We start from the raw sequence: 19,939 nt of genomic DNA, 5'->3' as shown, positions 1-19,939 counted from the left end.
GGAAAAACAAGGCAACCCCAAGCTACCATATAGGTGGCAATCCACTAAGCACAGAAGAGGTTATCAGGGACCTGGGGACTCAGGTTGACAGTGGCTTTTCTTTTGACACTCACGTTGCTAAAGTGGTTAGAAAGACCTTCTACATTGCCCACCTGATCATGAAGGGATTCACATCCAGATCTAGTGAGGTCATTGTTCCCCTGTACTCTTCACTTATCAGACCAATGATCGAGTACAATGCCCCATTCGGGATGTATATCACCCGACATCTGCAGCAATTGGAGAGACCCCAAAAGTTCCTCACCAAAAGGATAAAGGGACTCCAAAATCTGTCATATGCTGCCAGATTGAAGAAACTCCAGCTCTATTCAGTCGCATACCGCCTGCTCCGCGGTGACTTGTGCCTGACATACAAGGCCATGTCCAACCCGAATTAATGGACATGCTCCACCTCAAAAATCCAAATCCACCAAAACCACTAGAGCAAGCAACTTAAACCTTAGCACGGATATAAATAGGACGTGCTGGAGGGATAGATTTATCACTCAGAGACTCCCTATGCTGTGGAATAAAATCCCGGTCCATGTGAGGCAGAGCACCTCGCTGGCTCTGTTCAAGAGAAATCTTGACCTGTGGATGGGAGATCGTAGGTTTACCCCGGGAATCATCTCTGTGTCACTGCTGGACAGAGGCACAACAAACTAATGGGCACAGTATTTTTTCATATAAGGGGTGGCGTAAGCCACAAAACTTTGGGCTAGGCTTATAAATGCCTTAGGGCAGATAGCCTAGTATAAACCTATGAACCTATGAACCTATGAATCAGTTTGACAGTGGTAAGCCTACTGTTTATGTTGATGGTGTGTCAGTGCTTCAGAAAACGGCCAGTGCAGTAGAGTTAAGGCCCAAGGATGAAGTATTGAAGAAATTCAAACTGAAGTCTCACTTGTGCTTTCATGTTATTCTGCTGGAAGGAGCTATGACTTATTATTTTATGTGGTCAAGAGGCACGTCTAGTGATTATTAGGACTCAGAGAAGGTTTGAAAATGGGACTGCTTTCATTTAATAAGGAAGTCCACCATGTTAGCTTAAAAGACCACTACTCTAATTTTGCCCAGCACATTTTTTCTACCTATGCTGATCTTTTCCAAGACAAACTAGGCAAGCTTCCAGTTGTGTATTCCATTAAGTTAGACATAGAGGTCAGTCTAGTTAGCAGGCTTCACGTAAAGTTACAGTAGCTATGTAGGACAGAGTCACAGCCAAGTTAGATAAAGTTGTGCGACAAGGAGTAATTTGTCCAGTGGAAACTCCAACAAAATAGGTGGAAACTCCGTCAGAATGGGGATCTTCCATGGTAGCTCACAAGAAAAGCTCAGATGACATCAGAATATATATTGATCCACGAGATTTGAACAAAGCGCTAAAAAGACCTCATTATCCAATGCTCACAGTCAAAGAAGTCGCAGCCTTGATACCAAATGCCATTACTTTTTCTGTCTTAGATGCAAAGAGTTCATTTTGGCGAATTCAGCTTGACAAAAGATCCTCATTGTTCACGTTTAGTACTCCATTTGGCAGGTACAGATTTTTGAGAATGCCATTTGGGATAAATTTTCCAAGTGATGTCTTTCAACATGCAATAGAGCAAATTTATTTCTGGGTATCCTCGCGCTGTCATAGTCGACATACTAGCAGGAGGTCGTGATGAAGCAGAGCATGACAGAATCCTCAGAACAGTTCTAGAAAGGGCACGTCACGTGAATCTTAAGCTCAAACCACACAAATGCAAATTCAGGCTATAAGAAGTTCCTTATGTTGGTCATTTATTTATGAGTACAGGCTTATGACCAGATCCTTCAAAACAAACAGCCATTCTCGAGATGCCAGCTCCAGACAGTTATCAAGCCCTGCAATGTTTTCTTGGTATGGTCAACTACCTAGGTAAGTTCATTCCAGACTTGAGCCAACTTTCAGCACCACTTAGAAAGCTGACACGTAAAGATGTATCCTCGTCCTGGTTAGAGCAACACCAAATAGCTTTTGATGTCCTGAAACAAAGAATTGCTAGTCCAGTAACGCTCAGATGCTATGATGTTCACAAACCAGTTGCACTTTCCTATGCTGCTTCTAAATTTGGTCTTGGTGCAGTCATTCTACAAGAGGATCAACCTGTTGCCTATGCATCAAGAGCTCTTATCCAAACTGAGATGTAGTACGCTGAGATTGAGAAAGAGCTTTTGGCAATTGTGTTTGCATGTTCAGAGTTCCATGATTGTTTTTAGTAGACCTATCCAGATCGAAACACACCACCAACCACTGCAACGCATGATGCTGAGCTTGCAAAAGTACAATTTCAATCTTGTCTACAAGAAAGGAAAACGTCTTTATCTTGCCGATATATTATCCAGGTTGCCCAAAAATACCACTGAACTGAATGACAGTCCAAATTCTCATTTGATTGATGATTTTGAAGTCCTGGAAGTGAGAAATCTTTCTTCCACATGTCTTGATGAGCTGAGAGAGCACACAGCAACAGATCCAGTTTAAAGAGGCTCAACCACTTTATCAATCATGGATGGCCATCAAAGCAGTATAGTTTACCTCAAGAACTCCAACCGTATTTTCCATACAGAGATGAGATTTTGTCTGACAAAGGTATCATAATAAAAGATCCAAAAGTAATTGCTCCAAAGTCCTTGCAACCAGAGTACATTAATATTCTGCATCGTGGTCACCCAGGAACCAAATCTACCAAAAGAAGGGTGACAGAGAGAGTATTTTGGCCTTATGTTTCACAAGACATTGAGAGAGCACTATTATCTTGTTCAGTATGTGATAGTACAAAGCCTCATCAACAGAAGGAACCACTTCAGCTTAACCAGATTCTGTAACTACCTTGGTCAACAGTAGCCACTGACATGTTCGAGTGGAATGGTAGACTGTTGCTCCAATTGTTTCGAGATTGACTTACTTCCTAACCTAGCATCCAGTACAGTCATTACAAAGATGAAACATAATTTTGCTGTACATGGGAGTCTGCACAAAGTTATTTTAGACAATGGCACATAGTTTACAAGCCAACAATTCAAAAGATTTGGTGAAGAATGGGACTTTACTCATGTCACAAGTAGTCCAGAGTACCCACAGGCAAATGATTTGGCAAAACATGCAGTGCCAAGTGCAAAACATTTACTTGAGAAGTCAAAACGAGACAAAACTGATGTTTTCATGAATCTCTTGAATCTCAGAAATATTCCTTGTGATAAACATCTGTCGAGACAAACCAAAACCACATTGCCACTTAGTAGTCAGTTGTTCGTTCCTTGTGTCAAAAACAACAGATCAGTGAAAGCCAATCTGATGAAGAAGTGCCTAACCCAGAAGTCATACTACAATAAGACGAGCAGACCACTCAATCCATTACGAAAGTGAGAAGTGGTAAGGATGCAAACGTCCAAGGTTATGATCGGATTGGTATCATGAAGAATATTGGTCCAGAGCTGAGATCATACATTGTGAAATCAGAAGGAGCAACTTTTAGGTGGAATTGCAAGTATTTACTACCGGTATCCGAGCCTGTACCACAGCAAATAGCCTGTGAGAGAGACTCTTTATCTCATAGTGAGTTGTCCAGTGTTCCAGTTCCTGAGCGAGTTTCAGAGGACATTCCTGTCCCTGCAACAAGTCCAGAAGTTCCTAATATGATTTGTGCACCACAGCCTGTCCATGTTGCTAAATTTAGTCCAAACTGTTATGTTACAAGACATGGTCGAATCTCTAAACCTTATAATAGACATGAAGCAACTTGGACATGAACATTTTATTTTGTTTCTGATGTACATAGTAATATATGCCCATCTCCCCTGTTGTTTTGTATAAAGGGCAATCTTTTTAAGAGGTAGGATGTAGATTAGTATGTGTGTGTATACCTTTAATAAGCTCTCCAAGGGCTTGCACAAGTGTATAAATACTGAGCATGTGCGAGCCTGACTGCCATTTAGTTAGCTGTTGAGATGTAAACATGTATATATGTCTGTCAGTTAGTTCGTTCATATTTAAAGATGTTGCTATCCATCCTGATGTGTTTCTATGTATTAAAGCAGCTAAATGAAACCCCAAGCCTGCTTATTATTTGTGTTAGACATGAACGAGTGACAAAAGCTATCAAGACAACCCCATTTGGGTTTAATGGGCATGATTAGCTATAGTTCTCTCGAAGTTAAGCAGACTATGTTCAAGGAACTTTAGATCTGAAGTAGTTGGCTTCATTTGGTCTTCAACCTGTGGGGATTCGAATCCAAATAGGATTGGAGATGGCCACATCACTAGTATCTGATCTGAGCTCCAAGCCTCTCCCCTTACCCATAATGCTCCCGTCTCCTTCCTTCCCTCAGATCACATTTGCCACTGAAAAGCTACGCATCATGGTTGCAGAGCTCCAGGCTATTTTGGGTGACTGTTTTTTTTGGGCAGTTTAGGGTAATTTTCTTTCCCATCCTCTTCTTTTCACCTCCCCTACCGTGTTAGTCAGTCAGATACACAAAAAAAAAAAATAGCAGTTGTAGTTAGTATAGATGTTCATCATGTTACACTGCTGCAGTCATTACACTTGGGTTATCCTGCCGTCAGGCGGTTTCCCCAGTCGGCCTGAGTTCCAAAGTCTTGGTCCGGCGTCGGTTGCTGTCGCCTCCTCCCTGACGTCAGTGCGACAGGGGTATGCAGGATTTATTGCATGCAGCTGAACAAGTGGGAAAGCATACTTTGCAATGTGGTTTTGATTCTCTAGAGACCTCCTGCAGAGCAGCAGTTACAGGCTCTGTCATTAGAAGACATGCTTGGTTAAAAGAACATACGTTACCAGATCATGTTAAAGCAAAATTATTGGATGCACCTTTGCAGCAGGATGTGTTATTTGGAGTTAAGGCAGAAGAGGTACTAAAGAAAATGGAGGATAAGGCAAAATCTATGCAAACGGTGAAGGATTTCTTACAGGTTCATCCTCCTAGATTTAGCAGAAACTGGCCAACTAAGAATTGGTCCTTTCCAATTACAGACAGACCTCAAAGGGGAAGATGCAGACGTCCAAGAGGTAGAGGTTAAATACAAGGTACTTACAGGCCTCGACAATGGGTTGCATCAGGCCAGAAAGAAGGGGAAGACAGGCCCCAACCATATAAAAAACAGCTCCAATGACTTCCCACTACAGCTGCCAAACAAATCCTTCTTGGCAGCCCCCTTGGGAGGAAAACTGGCACTCTTCTACCACAATTGGCAAATGATCACCAAATATAAATGGGTTCTCAACATTGTATTTCAAGGTTACAGGTTCCACTTTCACACTCTGCCAAGGTTAAAAGGAATGCCAAATCTGCCACCAAATCAATGGGCAGAGGCTCAAAAACAAATTATAGCACTCATGGATATGAGAGCTATTCAAAAGGTACCATCACAGGAGCAAGGACAAGGATTTTACTCAAGACTCTTTCTGGTACCCAGAAAGGACAAAGCCTGGAGGCCCATTCTGGATCTTTCATCTCTAAACACTTACCTGGATGTTCCGAAATTCAAAATGTTGACATTACAGCAGCTTCTTCCCATGCTGGGCAAGAAAGCTTGGCTCGTGACTTTGGACCTCAAAGAAGCATACCTGCATGTCCCTATCAGACAAAACTGCAGAAGATACCTCAGATTCATAGCTGGTTCAATGCACTACCAATTCTCTGCACTGCCCTTTGGCTTATCTACTGCGCCCAGGGTCTTTACAGAGTGCCTGGCATCAGAAATTGCATTTTGCAGACAGAATGGAATTCAAATTTATCCGTACCTGGACGACTGCCTGATTCAAGCAGAGAGCAAGGACATTCTTCTAAAGCATCTGGCGTTTGTAAAAAAAGTTATTAAGTTGCCTGGGGTACACAGTAAACGAAAAAAAATCAAAACTAGTGCCCTCACAAGAGATTATATTCCTGGGTGCCAGCTTGAACACAATGGCCCAGATGGCTTATCTCACGCCACACAAACAAGGACAACTGACTCAATACTTTCAATTGATGGCAACAAAGACCCAACTCCCTGCAAGAAAAATTCTGCAGGCCTTGGGTTACATGGCATCTTGCATACTACTAATTCCATATGCCAGACTGCATATGAGGAAACTACAATGGTACCTAAAGAATGTATGGTCTCAACACTGTCAAAGTTTGGAAACAGTTATACCACTAATCCCTTGCCTTCAACAGGAGTTTCAATGGTGGGCTCAAGCTTGTCACCTCAACAAGGGACAGCCTTTTACACAACCCACAGCCAGGCAAACACTGACAACAGATGCATCGGATTATGCCTGGGGAGCACACATGGCAGGCAAATGTATTCAGGGCACGTGGCCCGCAGAACAAAGGCATCTTCACATCAATCAAAAAGAGATGCTAGCTGTACAAAATGCGCTTATAGCTTTCAAAGACCTGCTGCAGACAACACCACAGTTATGTGGTACATAAACAAGCAAGGGGGGCACTCACTCCTACCCCCTATGCAGACAAGCTATGACCTTGTGGAACACAGCTATAAACCTTCAAGTTCATCTGCAAGCACAATTCCTGCCAGGAGACAAAAACACACTGGCAGACGACTTAAGCAGAAACATCATGGATCCCCACGAATGGGAGTTGAATCCACAAATATTCAAAATGATAACACAGAAATGGTGGACCCCGAACATAGATCTGTTTGCATCCCCAATAAACTGCCAGCTACAAAAATTCTGCACAAGGAGTTACCATCCACAAGCATGGAAAGTGGATGCCCTCTCATTCAGCTGGGAGAACCTACAATTATATGCTTTCCCACCACTACCTCTCCTGCCAAAGGTACTCATAAAAGCCAGGCAGGAAGAGCCAAAGATGATCCTGATTGAACCAGACTGGCCATGCCAGCACTGGTACCCAATGTTAAGGAGCTTAGCACAAGAACCACCCTGGATTTTGCCTCAAATCCCACATCTGCTGACTCAGCACAACAAACAGATACTACACAGCCAGCTAAAGACCTTAAACCTAGCTGCATGGAAGATTCCTTAGCCAAGCAAGCAATGCCTCTCTCCAAAGCTGTTATGGATGTCATTCTGGAGGCCAGAAGGCCTAGTACCAGGAAAGCCTATTCGGATAAATGGAAGAGTTTCTGTGCCTGGAACCAAGCTCACAGCCTTGACCCTCTTGTCCCAAACATTCCTCAGATACTACAATACTTAACTGAGATGCTGGACAAAGGACTCTCCTTCTCATCCATCAAGATCCACGCCTCTGCCATCTCTGCTCATTACAACACGGATCCACCAATTTTCTCTAATACTGTGTTAAAACAGTACCTCAGAGGGGCTAAAAACATAAGACCGCCCCGTAGAGCACCTACTCCAACTTGGGACCTCAACTTTGTTTTGGAGAAGCTAACTTTACCTCCTTTTGAGCCAGCCAACACAGCAGTATTAAAATATATCTCTTGGAAAACTGCTCTGCTCCTGGCAATAACATCAGCATGAAGAGTTTCAGAATTACAGGCACTAATGGCAGTGGAACCTTTCCTCATTTTCCACCAGGACAGGGTGTCTTTACAGAACTAACCCTACTTTTATGCCAAAGGTGGTATCCAGTGTGGCTCTAAACCAAACTATTCACCTGCCAACTTTTTATCCTAAACCACAGAATAAAGGGGAGAGACTACTGCACTCTTTGGACATTCACAGGCAGTTACGCTTCTACTTGGACAAAACCAAAGCTTTCAGAAAATCTGAAGAATTATTGGTAGCATATGCTGCAGGAGCACAGGGAAAAGCCATTTCAAAACAGACTATTTCAAAATGGATAGGACATTGTATACATTTCTGCTACACATACCATGGAAAACCTGTACCTAGCAGCATTAGATCTCACTCCACCAGGGCAACAGCCACTTCAACTGCCTACCTCAGGGGAGTACCTACCAAGGATATTTTGGAAGCAGCAACTTGGAGTTCTGTACATACCTTCAGCAAGCATTACCATCTGCCTCTATACTCTAAATCCAGAGCTGGCTTCGCCACTGCAGTGCTGCAGGGCCTTGTAGCCACCCCTAATGCCTTATAGAACCAGCCACCCTTCCTCAGCTTTGGGATTCTACCCAAGTGTAATGACTGCAGCAGTGTAGCACGATGAACATAGTACAGTTTTGTAGCTACGATAAATGTAGATGTTCGAGTGTATACACTGCTGCAGTCCAGGTTACCCTCCCTCCTTCCCCTCCTACTGGCTGGTACGTACCTATGTCTTCTACCCTTACTACCTATGGGGAGTATTTGCCGGTAGCTGTAAGTTTTTTTTTTTTGCTTTTCTTATGTATGTTTTATTAGCAATTGGAATTGCCTACCTATTTAGACACACCTGACATCTGGGGCAAGAAAAACTGAAGAAAATGGCGCCGGCTGTATCTTATTATACCCCTGTCACACTGACGTCAGGGAGGAGGTGACAGCAACCGACGCCGGACCAAGACTTTGGAACTCAGGCCGACTGGGGAACCGCCTGATGGCAGGATAACCCAAGTGTAATGACTGCAGTAGTGTATGCACTCGAACATGTACATTTACTTTTTCCCTTTGGTGTTTTACTTCCCTCACCTTTTCGTGTGTGTGAGAGTGTCTGCTGTTGCTGGTTGTGGTGATTATTATTCCTAATATGGCTGAGACCCCCAAGCCAGTATTTAGGAAATGCACAGTGTGTGGCCATAAGCTCTCCCCAGCCAATGGCCACACTGTGTGTAGTGTGTTTGGGCACGGCCCATTTGCTTACCTCTTGTCCTATTTGCACAGGCTTCAACCCACAAGCCCTTAAGGACAGGAGGGCCAAGCTGGTGAAGAAAGGCCTGCTTCCTTCTTCGGGGATAGCAGTCTCCATAACCATAGCGTCATTGGCCTCTACTTCGGCGTGCTCAATTGACCTCCAGGACGCGTACTATAATATCAGAATGAACAGGCACTCCCGCAGGTTTCTCCGCTTCCGACTCGGAGCCAATCATTATCAGTTCAAGGCCCTCCCCTTTGCTCTCACTACAGCCCCCAGGGTGTTTACCAAAGTGATGACATTAGTATTGGGTCACCTGAGGCGTCAGAGAATTCAGGCCTTTCTTTACCTGGATGATTGGCTCCTTGCTGCCTTCACCAAGTATCTGTTGTGCCAGCCAGGGACTATTTCCTGGTATTAGCGAAAAGTCTGGGCATTACTATAAACCTCAGCAAATCATCACCGACTCCAGTCCAGAACCTAGATTTTATAGAGCTCGGTTGGACACCAAATAAATGGAGGTTTAGCTCACTCCGGAAAGGGTACACAGTTTAAGACTTCATGTTTCTTACATTCTCCATGCTCATCTTCCTTCAGCAGAGACCGTTCTGCAAGCTCTGGGTTCCATGGCAGCCACAGTCAATCTTCTACCCTTTGCATGGATTCATATGCAGGTTCTCCAGTGGACACTAGCAGTTCAGTGGTCTCTACTAGATCTACCTTTGTCCCATCCAGTTTGGATTTCCCGGGCTTACAGAGAGTCTCTACACTGGTGGATTCTCTCCCCGGACCATGTTCCGTCCTTTCCCACAACCACAGTGACCAGGGACACTTCCCAGCTTGGGGGGGGGGGGGGGCTTTGCCCGGGAAGAACTGTCCAAGGTACGTGGTCCCCTTCCAAGACCAATTTGCGTATCAACGTCCTGGAGATGAGGGAGGGTCTTCTAGCATTGCAGGCCCTTCATGCCCAACTTCCTCTAGGGACTATTGCTATTCAGTCAGACAACATGTCAGTGGTATGATATATCAATAAACAGGGTGGAACCAGATCTTGCACCCTTTGTCACAAAGCCATGATAGTGTGGTAATGGGTGATTTCCACTGGCCACTTTCAGGTGGCATTGCACATTCCAGGAAGGTCCAACATTTTAGCAGACAAGCTCAGCAGGACTATTTTCATGCCTTATGCGTGGTTTCTGAATCCTACAGTAGCGGAACAGATCTTCCTCAAGTGGGGTCGGCCTTGCTGCGATCTCTTCGCATCTCCTTCCAACATGAAATGCAGAGAGTTCTTCGCTCTGAACTCCTCTCAGGGGGAAGCCCCCAGAGATGCACTGGTTCATGCTTGGCCTCCCAGTCTTCTTTATGTTTACCCCCCGTTACCTCTCATTTTGAAGTTTCTTCAGAAAGCTCGCAGGTTGGGGAGCACAGTAATCCTCATTGCCCCATTTTGGCCTCGACAAGTCTGGTTCCCCTCCCTTTGGTCTTACCTGGCAGTTCCACCATGGCTCTTAGATCCGGTTCTGGATCTCATTTCGCATCCCTCTGGGATTCCTTGCCCAGACCCGGACAGTCTGAAACTCAACGCTTGGCTGCAGTTCCATTAATGATTAGGACTCCTGGTTTATCCTGTCCGGTTAAAACCATTTTGGTCGTGGCTCACAAGTCTTCTACCAGAAAAATATATCATAGCAAGTGGAAATGGTTCTCTATATGGGCCTCTCAACAGGACCTAGTTCCATGTATGGCTCCGGTTTTGGCTGTTCTGGAATTTCTAGCAGGTATCTTTCACTAAGGTGCTAGTTCTGCTACCGTTAAAGTCCAACTGGCTGCCATTTCTAACTTCCATGTGGGGGAAAACATGGCTTCCCTAGCTTGTTGCAAACGTGCAAGACCTTCCTTACAGGTACCTTTCTTTTAAGACCCCCAGTGAAAGATCCTACACTTTCATGGGACCACACTTTCGTACTTCAGGCTCTAGTCTCTCCTCCCTCCTGCCTTGAGCCTGCGGCATCAGTAGATTTACAATTCCTGTCTTGGAAAACTGCCTTTTTGGTGGCTATCACTTCTGCTAGGAGGGTATCGGAACTTCAAGCTTTGTCCATTAAAGTTCCTTACATGGTTTTTCATAAGCACAGGGTTTCCCTGTGCACTAATCCGTCCTTTCTTCCTGAGGTGGCTTCAGATATCAATATCAATCAAACTGTTAATCTTCTTGTTTTCTTTCCAAATTTCCAAAATAGGGGTGAATACAAGTTACACTTGTTGGATGTACACAGGCAACTGAGGTTTTATTTACACAGAACAAAATCCTTTTGCAAATCTGATCAGTTGTTTGTCTCCTATTCGATACCATTTCTGGGCAAGCTAATTTCTAAAGTGACTATTGCTCGATGGATTTCCCAATGTATCATTCTAGCATATTCTGATAGAGGCATTTCTCCTCTGGGTCAGGTGAAAGCCCATTCCATTCCACTAGGTCCATGGCTACCTCAGCAGCTTTTTGGTCTAGGGTGTTGCTGGATGACATTTGTTCTGCAGCTACTTGGTCCTCATCTCATACCTCATTACAAATTGTACGTTGTATCCAGGAGTAGGGCATCCTTTGGCTCCGCGGTGCTTCGGAATATCCTTCCATGAGGGCCACCCAGGGATTAGTAGCTGGGGACTCTGTCCCACAGGTTGCAGACCAAATGAAGTTAACTACTTCAGATAAAGAAGTTATGTACTCACCATAACGTTCCATCTGAGTAGTTGTACTTCATTTGTCTTCAACAATCCCCCCTCCTTCCCCCTGACCTTGTCACTGTTGCTCTAACCTTGTGTATGGGAGAGGAGCACTTTAGTGGCTCTCATGGTTATGCTTGGCTTAGTTTTTGGGAGCTATTAGTGGTAGGTCTGATTGGGTCGGGCTTATGTTTTCTTGAGCAGCAAACTCAATCTGAGGAAGGAACATTATGGGTAAAATGAAGTGCAACTACTCAGATGGAACATTATGGTGAGTACAGGACTTCATTTTAACATAAACATTCTTTATTTTCATTTGTAACAACCCTTTTAGACAACACAAGCAAGGGTAGTGACTGAAGGCCACTTTTTACCCTGAAGAATTCTTTCAAAATAATTATTTCAGATCTGTAAACAATTCTACACACACAGCCTGGAATGAAGGTCTTTTATTGATACCATTATTAAAAGTTCTAACCTACTGCTTAGCTTTTTGGTGTGAAAACATTTTCAGTACAGGTAATACAGATATTTCTCACATAAGTGGAGTGATCATGAGAGCCTTCAGAGAGCTTCCATCCCTGACTGCTGGCTGAAAACATCTGACCTATGGCTTCTGCTGAAGGGAGCTTGGTTATGCTAATGTGACTGATAATTACAGCTCAATTACAGATCAACTCTGCCAACAGTTTACTGCTGTGGGAGGACAGAGCCAATGCACTCTTCAGAACAGGTGAACAAACCAGCCATATAAAAATAAGGTTGAAGACGTGCTGTATTCTGCTAACCTTGAAGAGTGGGTGGAAAGGAGTTGCTTAAATGAGAGTATCTCCCCGTTATGTACCTCTGCTTAGTGGTGCAAGTCATCAGGTATATAGTTGGACCTATGTGATGTCTGTTGGAAATTGTGGTGACAGAGACTGACATTAAAGTGGCAGTGTCCTTATATAATTATCAACTACAAGAGATGCACTCAAAGATGCATCATGGTGAGTACATTACATACTATTTACATCCTTCAGCCAAATAATTTCACATGCCTGGACTTTTCAGAAAAGTTTAATGCTTACAACTTGATTATGTTTGTGAGGTCAAATGGCTTAGAACTGATGTATTTTTGTGACTAAAATTATTTCTAAATTTACAGGGTCCCAAGGGTCGCAGTCCATGGACAGGAGTTTCTCAGTTCTTGCAGACCTCACAGAAGATAATTCAGTTTGCATCGGGTAAAGAACCATCACCTGGAGACACAATTATTTATGTTGCTGGTGCCTTTGATCTATTCCGTATCCTTGCTGGAAAGTTATTCATTTGTGGTAAGACAATAAGTCGTCGGTGTATCAGAGTAAAAAACAAATGAACAGAAGTATGGAATTTTTATAATCACTGTTAAGGTAATTAAAGGATGGAAAGCTGGCATGACTAACTGTGTGCTTGATAGCTGATGTGGTGGTTATTTAATGCCCTTTTATAAGGTGCTATTGCCTGATCTCCTCTTTAAAAGGAGTGTTAAACCTTAGCAAATCCTGTTGTTAACAAAGAACAGAGAAAACTGCCACTCTCACGCCAGGAGTTGTGTGATTGCCACAGATGAGTTTGTGTTCTTTACAGGTGATGTGCTGCTTTGTAATGGATTCATCATATAACCTTGTTTCAACAAGAAAAATATGCTCCAAAGCCAAAAACCTACCTTGGTTAACCAAAGATGCTAAATCTCTCATTAAACAAAGAGATAGAGCCTAGACTGCGTATCAAACTTACAAAACCTTAGAAAACCTCACCTTTTACAAACAGCTAAGAAACCTAAGAAGCAAATATTATCTGACAGAAAATCTTATTTTCTAGCCTGTCAGCAAAAATACACAAATAACCTACAACAATTTTAGCAAAACATTAACAACTTCTTCAGCCCTGGCAAAACCTCTACCCCTGCACCATCTACAACAAATAGTACCGAATGTTTAGCATCCCAGTTTATCTCTCATTTCATCACAACTGTCACCTCACTTTTAAACAACAACAAATCTAACCAACCACTTACAGTGCCTACCTCCGCTAACTCTAAAACCCTAACCAACCACTTACAGTGCCTACCTCCGCTAACTCTAAAACCTTATCTTTTAAACCCATGCAAACCTCTTGTATCCAAAAACTCCTGTCAAGACTAAAACCTACCAATCTAGCAGTTGACCAACTCTCTAGTGACTTCTTAAAAACTGCTGCCAGCTCCATCGCCTATCCTGTATCTATTCTAATCAATCGATCCATTTCAGAACAATATGTCCCCACACTGTAGAAAATATCCCATGTCATCCCCCTGTACAAGGGAGGCCTAGCTAAAGATCTCTCTGATTATCAGCCCATTGCCATTCTCTCACCTCAAGCCAAAATGTTAGAGAAATGTATCTATAAGCAGCTCCTAGGCAATCTCACTACAAATAACCTCTTATCTAGTTCACAGCACGACTTTCATCCAAAACATAGTACTTCCACAGCCCTCATAAGTTTCACTAGCTACATTAACCTCCTCAAAAACAATGAACAACTAGTCCCTACTGTATTCCTGGATATGTCCAAAGCTTTTGATACAGTATCCCACAAACTACTACTCAACAGTCTAGCCTCCTTCAGCCTCAACTCTACAGCTTTCAACTGGTTCTTTAGCTAACTTACTAATCAACAACAGGCAACTAAATGGGAGAATAAACTCTACACTCTGCTCAGTCTCAGTTGGGGTTCCTCAAAGTTCCATCCTTGCTCCTCTCCTTTTTATTATATTCACAAATAGTCTAAATACTGCCACGAAATCTGCTTATGTCATTCAATATGCCGACAAAGCTACTCTTATTTGCTGTGCTCCCACACCCCAAGAACTCCAGGATAAACTGCAAAAATCATTTCAAAACAAAATTAATGATCTTCTGCAAAAGGCAATCCAAAGCAAACCCACCTCTTCTCTCTGTCTACTCCACTAATGACACTATAATTAAACCAATTAACCACATAAAACTACTTGGTGTCACAATAGACAACAACCTAACAGTTGATAAATTCATATTATTCACAATTAAATAAGTTCACATCAAACTTGGTGCACTATATAGGGTCAAACTTTACCTCACTGAAAATACCAGATTAGCCACAGCCAGAGCCCACCTCCTATCTACTGTCCTCTACTTTTCTCAAATTTTCACTAACCTGCATGTTTGATTTACATCTATTTGATTCCTGTTGTAATGTTTGTCTTTTTGGGTTTTCCCGGTTAGGGGTCGCCACAGTGGAACTCCGGTCCGCTAATGATTGGCAGTAGATTTTTTTATGGTGCCGAGTTGCCAGCCCGATGCCCAACCTTCAGCAAAGGCACACCCATTCACGCATGTCTTTCGGAGGCCACTCGACAGTGGGCAGGACATGCAGACTCCACACAGAAGGCACTCAAAATTTGCTGTTAATATACCCAACAGGACCCACCATTTCCTCGCTCTTCAAAACTACATTGGCATGAATTTCCCAGTCTGTTATTGCTCAATCAGCTCACCACTGCTCACTCCATTATCCACAAACCTGAAAACTGCCTTGCACCTTCCACCCTAGTGCAACTAAATACCAACCCCAGGACCCTTAGATCATCTGATAAACTTATACTCAAGATAAGTAAGTCCCATAATTACTTTGGTGACTCTCTCTTCTCCTATAAAGTAGCCAAACAGTGGAACTTAATATCCTAAAAAACACACGTAGTCACAGCTTCAAACTACTCCTAAAGGAATACCTTACTCGACAATGGTTATGCTCCTGTAATACTCCTGGCTAGTTACTCATGCCATCCATCAAATGTTTCTTTTCTGCTATCTTCTCCTTGTCTTACTTCTACCAAATGAAAATACCACAGTGGTTTATTTTAGTTATGTATCTATTGAGTTTCATGTTACTGTATGTAGTAAGGCTTAGGAAATGTAATATTTTCTGTTTACATTCTCTTTTTGTAAACTGTGATTGTAGGCAACTGTTAAACGTTTTGTATATTCTTTGTAAGTTTTTGTAAAATTTTTGTAATCTTTTTTGTACTATTGTTATGGAGCTTTTCTCCCCGGGTCTCCGCTGAAAATGGGCTACTTGCCCAGCTGGACACTATCCGGTTAACAAATGTAAAATAAATGTAAGTGTATGTATGTGTGGCTGGTTCCCCTATGTTTTGTCAAATGCCATTTCTTCAAAAAACATGACGGGTGTACTTTAATGTCGATGGTATGGATAGCTGAATGGTGGAAATGTTGATTGTGTATAATGTTGAGACAGGTAATTGGGGTTAGAGGGGTGACAGCATTTGTGCATGTGTATGTGAGTTAGGATTAGGGTTGGGGATGAGTGAAGGATAGGTAGGTGTATGTTTGTGAGAGAGTTTGTGAATTTTAGGGTCATGGTTAGGTTAGGGGCTATATATGAGTGGGTGCTAAAAAGTTGTAAGCCTGACCAACTTTCTAAATTCTGAGCATTATTTTGCTTCTGTAGCTGAAAAGATGGTTATTTCATCTTGTAAACTGCCAATTTGCAGAATCATAACCCTATGTTTTGACATTCTTTCAGATCATTGATTGAACCATGTCAACAAAAAGTGTGGAATTTTCAAGTATGGAATTCCAAGCCGTCATGAAGTTCCTGTTCCTGCAGAAGAAAACTCCAAAGGAAATCCATGAATACATGATGCAAACATGGAGTGACAAGTACCCTTCTTACTCAACTGTGAAGAAGTGGTGTGCAAACTTTCAAAGTGGAGATTTCGAGACCCAAGATGCAACAAGGTCTGGGAGGTCTCAAACATTGTCAACTCCTATAATTGTTGAACATCTCCATGACCTGATTTTGGCAGATTGATGAATATTGGCTAAAACAATTGCTGAGACACTACAGATATCCAGGGAATGTGTTGGTTTTGTAATCCATGAGCAGTGGTATGCAGAAGCTGTCAGCCAAGTGGGTGCCCAAATGTTTGAATGCCGATGAGAAAGGACATTGAGTGGACACTTCCAAGTTGATTTTGTGACATTTCTATCAAGCTGGTGCCAACTTTTTGGAACATCTAGTTACTGTTGTGGAAACATAGTTATATCACTATGATCCTGAGATAAAACAGTCCATGCAATGGCGGTTTTCAGGTTCATCAACGTCAAAGAGGGTCAAGACCCAAACGTCAGCAGAAAAGGTCAAGGCAACAGTGTTTTGGGATCAGGAAGGTGTTGTAATGACTGACTATCTTACAAGGGACCAAACAGTTAATGCAGAATAATACTGTAACTTGCTGTGCCGATTAAAGGAGGCATTGAAACAAAAAAGGATAGGGAAGCTGCAGAAAGGACTTGTCTTTTTGCAAGACAATGTACCTGTTCAAGGCTGGCAAAATAATGGATGCTTTGACAAAATTGGGGTTTGAGTGCATAGACCATCCACCCTAGTCACCAGATCTTGCTCCGTCTGACTATGTCCTGTTTCCAGACCTTAAAAGAGTTTGAAAGGGCAGCAGTTTTCAAGTGATTTGGAGGTGATTGCAGCAGTGGAGCAGTATTTCAGTGACCAGACTTCAGACTTTTTTTTTTTTTTTTTTTTGGCAGGGTTTCAGAAACTTCAGACACGTGTGCCAAGTATCTTGAACTTTAGGGTGAATATGTTGAATAACTCATAAGTTTCATTGCTCCATGTCATGCCGTTCTAGGTCAGACTTAGAACTTTATAGCACCCCCTCCTATTGTGTTGTTTGCATTTGTTTATGTATCAGTGTGTGTCATATGTAGTAGCAGTGTTATAGGTTGGTTTTTATGAAGGTAAAATATAGGGTTAGTGTTGAGAGAAGGGGCAATATTAAGGTTAGTACCCAGAACTAAGGTGGTGCAGGGGGGCAGAGCCCCCTATTGCCCTCTTTAGTAATGGGCACTAAACATAATGCTAACATTTTCTCTTCCCTCAGTCCTAACCCTTTTTTATAAAAAAATCCTGCATAACACTGCCTACTATTCAGATGAATTTGAGGTGTGAATTTGAGTGTTTATGGGGTTTTTAGTGTTAATACTAGGAGTGGAAATACTTTTTCTTTTTCAATATTATGTCATTCAATATTTGTTGTTTTTGGCATTGTGTTTGTTCAATTTTTGTTGTTTTCAGTTCACCTTTAAAGTAGTTCAGTCATACACAGTAGAACAGTGTGGATTTTGAGGAGGTTGCCTGTAGTTGAAAAAAGAAACTGCTTTAGAATTATCATGACCAACATTAGATGTTTGCATGTTGGAGAGCACCGATCAGAATGTATCTTATAAATCATTTTGTACTGTTTTTGTTTATATTTCTTGTGTATAGCTTCATAGATTTTTACTACTCTTACAGCCAAAGGAGACTATTGAGAAGTTTAGCCACATCACCTGATGCTGTATTGGACTAACAGTGTCCCCCATTATGTAGGGTCTATGACAACGGATCGAATAGTAAAAAGATTGAACGGCTGTAAGAACGAAAATGGCGTTCATAGAAATCCGTTTTCTGAGATAACGGTACAGTGAAAATTGGAAAATTTGCCCTTTCCTCTCTGTAGTGCAGTCTCTGAGTTGGTATATATATTTAACGGGGTTTGTGGAGGGCTATGAACGGCATTTTCGTTCTTACAACCATTTGATCTTTTTACTGTTCGATCTGTTGTCATAGACCCATTAAGTAGACTTTCTCCACATATCCCTAGTGAAAATTTGTGATACCCATCCAGTCATCCAGACTATCTTTAAAGGTTGCACAGGAAGTATTCTGCTTGATTGATAGATGAGGGTAGCTTATTCCAGGAACAGGGTATCAAGTGGATTGGATATCTGTCATGCCATTTGGTTTTACTGATGTGATACTATAGGTTTAGTTCTTTAGAATGAGTGTTTTGCTGCATTACTGATTCTGTTTAGGTGAAGGGAGTTTGGAGAGGGCTGGGTCATTCAGTACACAGAAAGCTAAGCAGAGATCATCCCTTGGATGTTCTTTGTGTTTCACTGTTGCAGTCATCGCACTTGGGTTATCTGCCTGCAGGTAGCCCTCAGTCAGCCCGAATACCAGAGACTTAGTATTTCTGTGTTGGCTGCTGTCACTCAAGGTCTGACGTCAGGTTGTTAGGGGTATAAAAATAGGCAGCCAACGCCATTACATCAGTCTTTCTTGCTGAGGAGCCTGAAGCAGAAGCAGTTTGCACGAGTGCCAGTCGGCAGCTCTCTGTGTTTTCGTTAATGAATTGAATTATCCCGAAGTCTTCTAAAGCTAAGTACCTCATTGGGGATCCTTTTCTCTTGCTCTAACCAATGTCAGAAAAAGTTGACAATTGTCTTGCTTGTGGAAAGCAAATACCACACCGAGATTTTCATTCGTACTGCATCACCTGTTTAGGCCCAGACCACGACGTACTTCACTGTCCATTTTGTGCCTTGTTCAACACCCGAACTATTCATCGTTGGGCCCTTATTGTTGCTAAATACTTTCGTTCTCGCTCCCCGTATTCCAAAATGGCTTTGGTAAGCCATCCAACTACCGAACTTCCGAAAAAACAGAAGGTTAAAGGCAGAGACAGACAGCACAGGTCCAAAACTGCTGACGACGCTTCTGTTAAGCTAGTCGTCAGTTCGCCGGTACTCAGTTTGGCGCTTTCGCAGCCCCTGATGCCCGCTTCAGTGGATTTGCAGGCCTCTACCAAGACCTGTTCAGAGTCTGGTATGCTGCGAGACTCTTCTTCGACGGAACCTGCAGATGTCTATACCTTGGACGGGTCCAGAGCCGTTGAGCAGGCACCAGCTTCTGAGGAAGTCAAAGATTTCTTGCAAGTACAGCCTCCTAGTTTCAGTAGGCATTGCCCCTCAAAACATTGGTCCTTTCCAGCCCCCTCAAGGCCATCTCAAACTAGACCCAGGGGAAACAGACCCCCCCCAGACTACAGTCTCAGGGTATGCAGAGATCTAAGCAGTGGAGTGCCTCCACTTTGAAAACAGGGAGTGCTAAGCCATCCCCTTACAGAAAGAATTCCCAATGACTTCTCAACTCCACTCCTCATCTCTGCCCAACTGCTTGTGCCAATGCAAAAATCTGGACTTCCATCACCAAAGACCGATGGGTCCTCAACATTGTATCCCAGGGATACAAATTTTACTTCCACTCACTGCTAACCCCAAAAGAGTTCCCAGATCTTCCTCCAAACCAGTGGGCAGAGGCACAAAACCAAGTTCAGTCCCTGCTTCTCTGTAAGGGTAATTCAACCTGTTCTTGCAGCCTGGCTTATTCCTTGAATTCTCCCCCAGTGACCAGCCTAAGCAAGCAGGTACTGAACATCATTCTTGAAGCCAGAAGACCCAGCACAAGGAAATCCTATGCTGGTAAGTGGAAAAGG

The 19,939-nt window shown here is 42.8% G+C and overlaps 1 protein-coding gene across 3 annotated transcripts in view; it reads left to right on the top strand.

Moving 5' to 3' along the window:
- PCYT2 (phosphate cytidylyltransferase 2, ethanolamine) overlaps nt 1–19,939 on the top strand; it is a 944,538-nt gene that overhangs the window by 298,638 nt on the left and 625,961 nt on the right. For all 3 annotated transcript variants that reach the window (XM_044068212.1, XM_044068210.1, XM_044068211.1), the window contains one exon: nt 12,689–12,827. In XM_044068212.1, coding sequence (XP_043924147.1) covers nt 12,689–12,827 — 139 coding nt within the window. The remainder of the gene's footprint in view (nt 1–12,688; nt 12,828–19,939) is intronic.

Source organism: Protopterus annectens, chromosome 4.part0 (genome assembly GCF_019279795.1).
Source record: "Protopterus annectens isolate FY-2018-M chromosome 4.part0, PAN1.0, whole genome shotgun sequence".
NCBI lineage: Eukaryota > Metazoa > Chordata > Ceratodontiformes > Protopteridae > Protopterus > Protopterus annectens.
The sequence above is the reverse complement of the archived record's forward strand: the minus strand, read 5'-3'. Positions and strand labels throughout refer to the sequence as shown.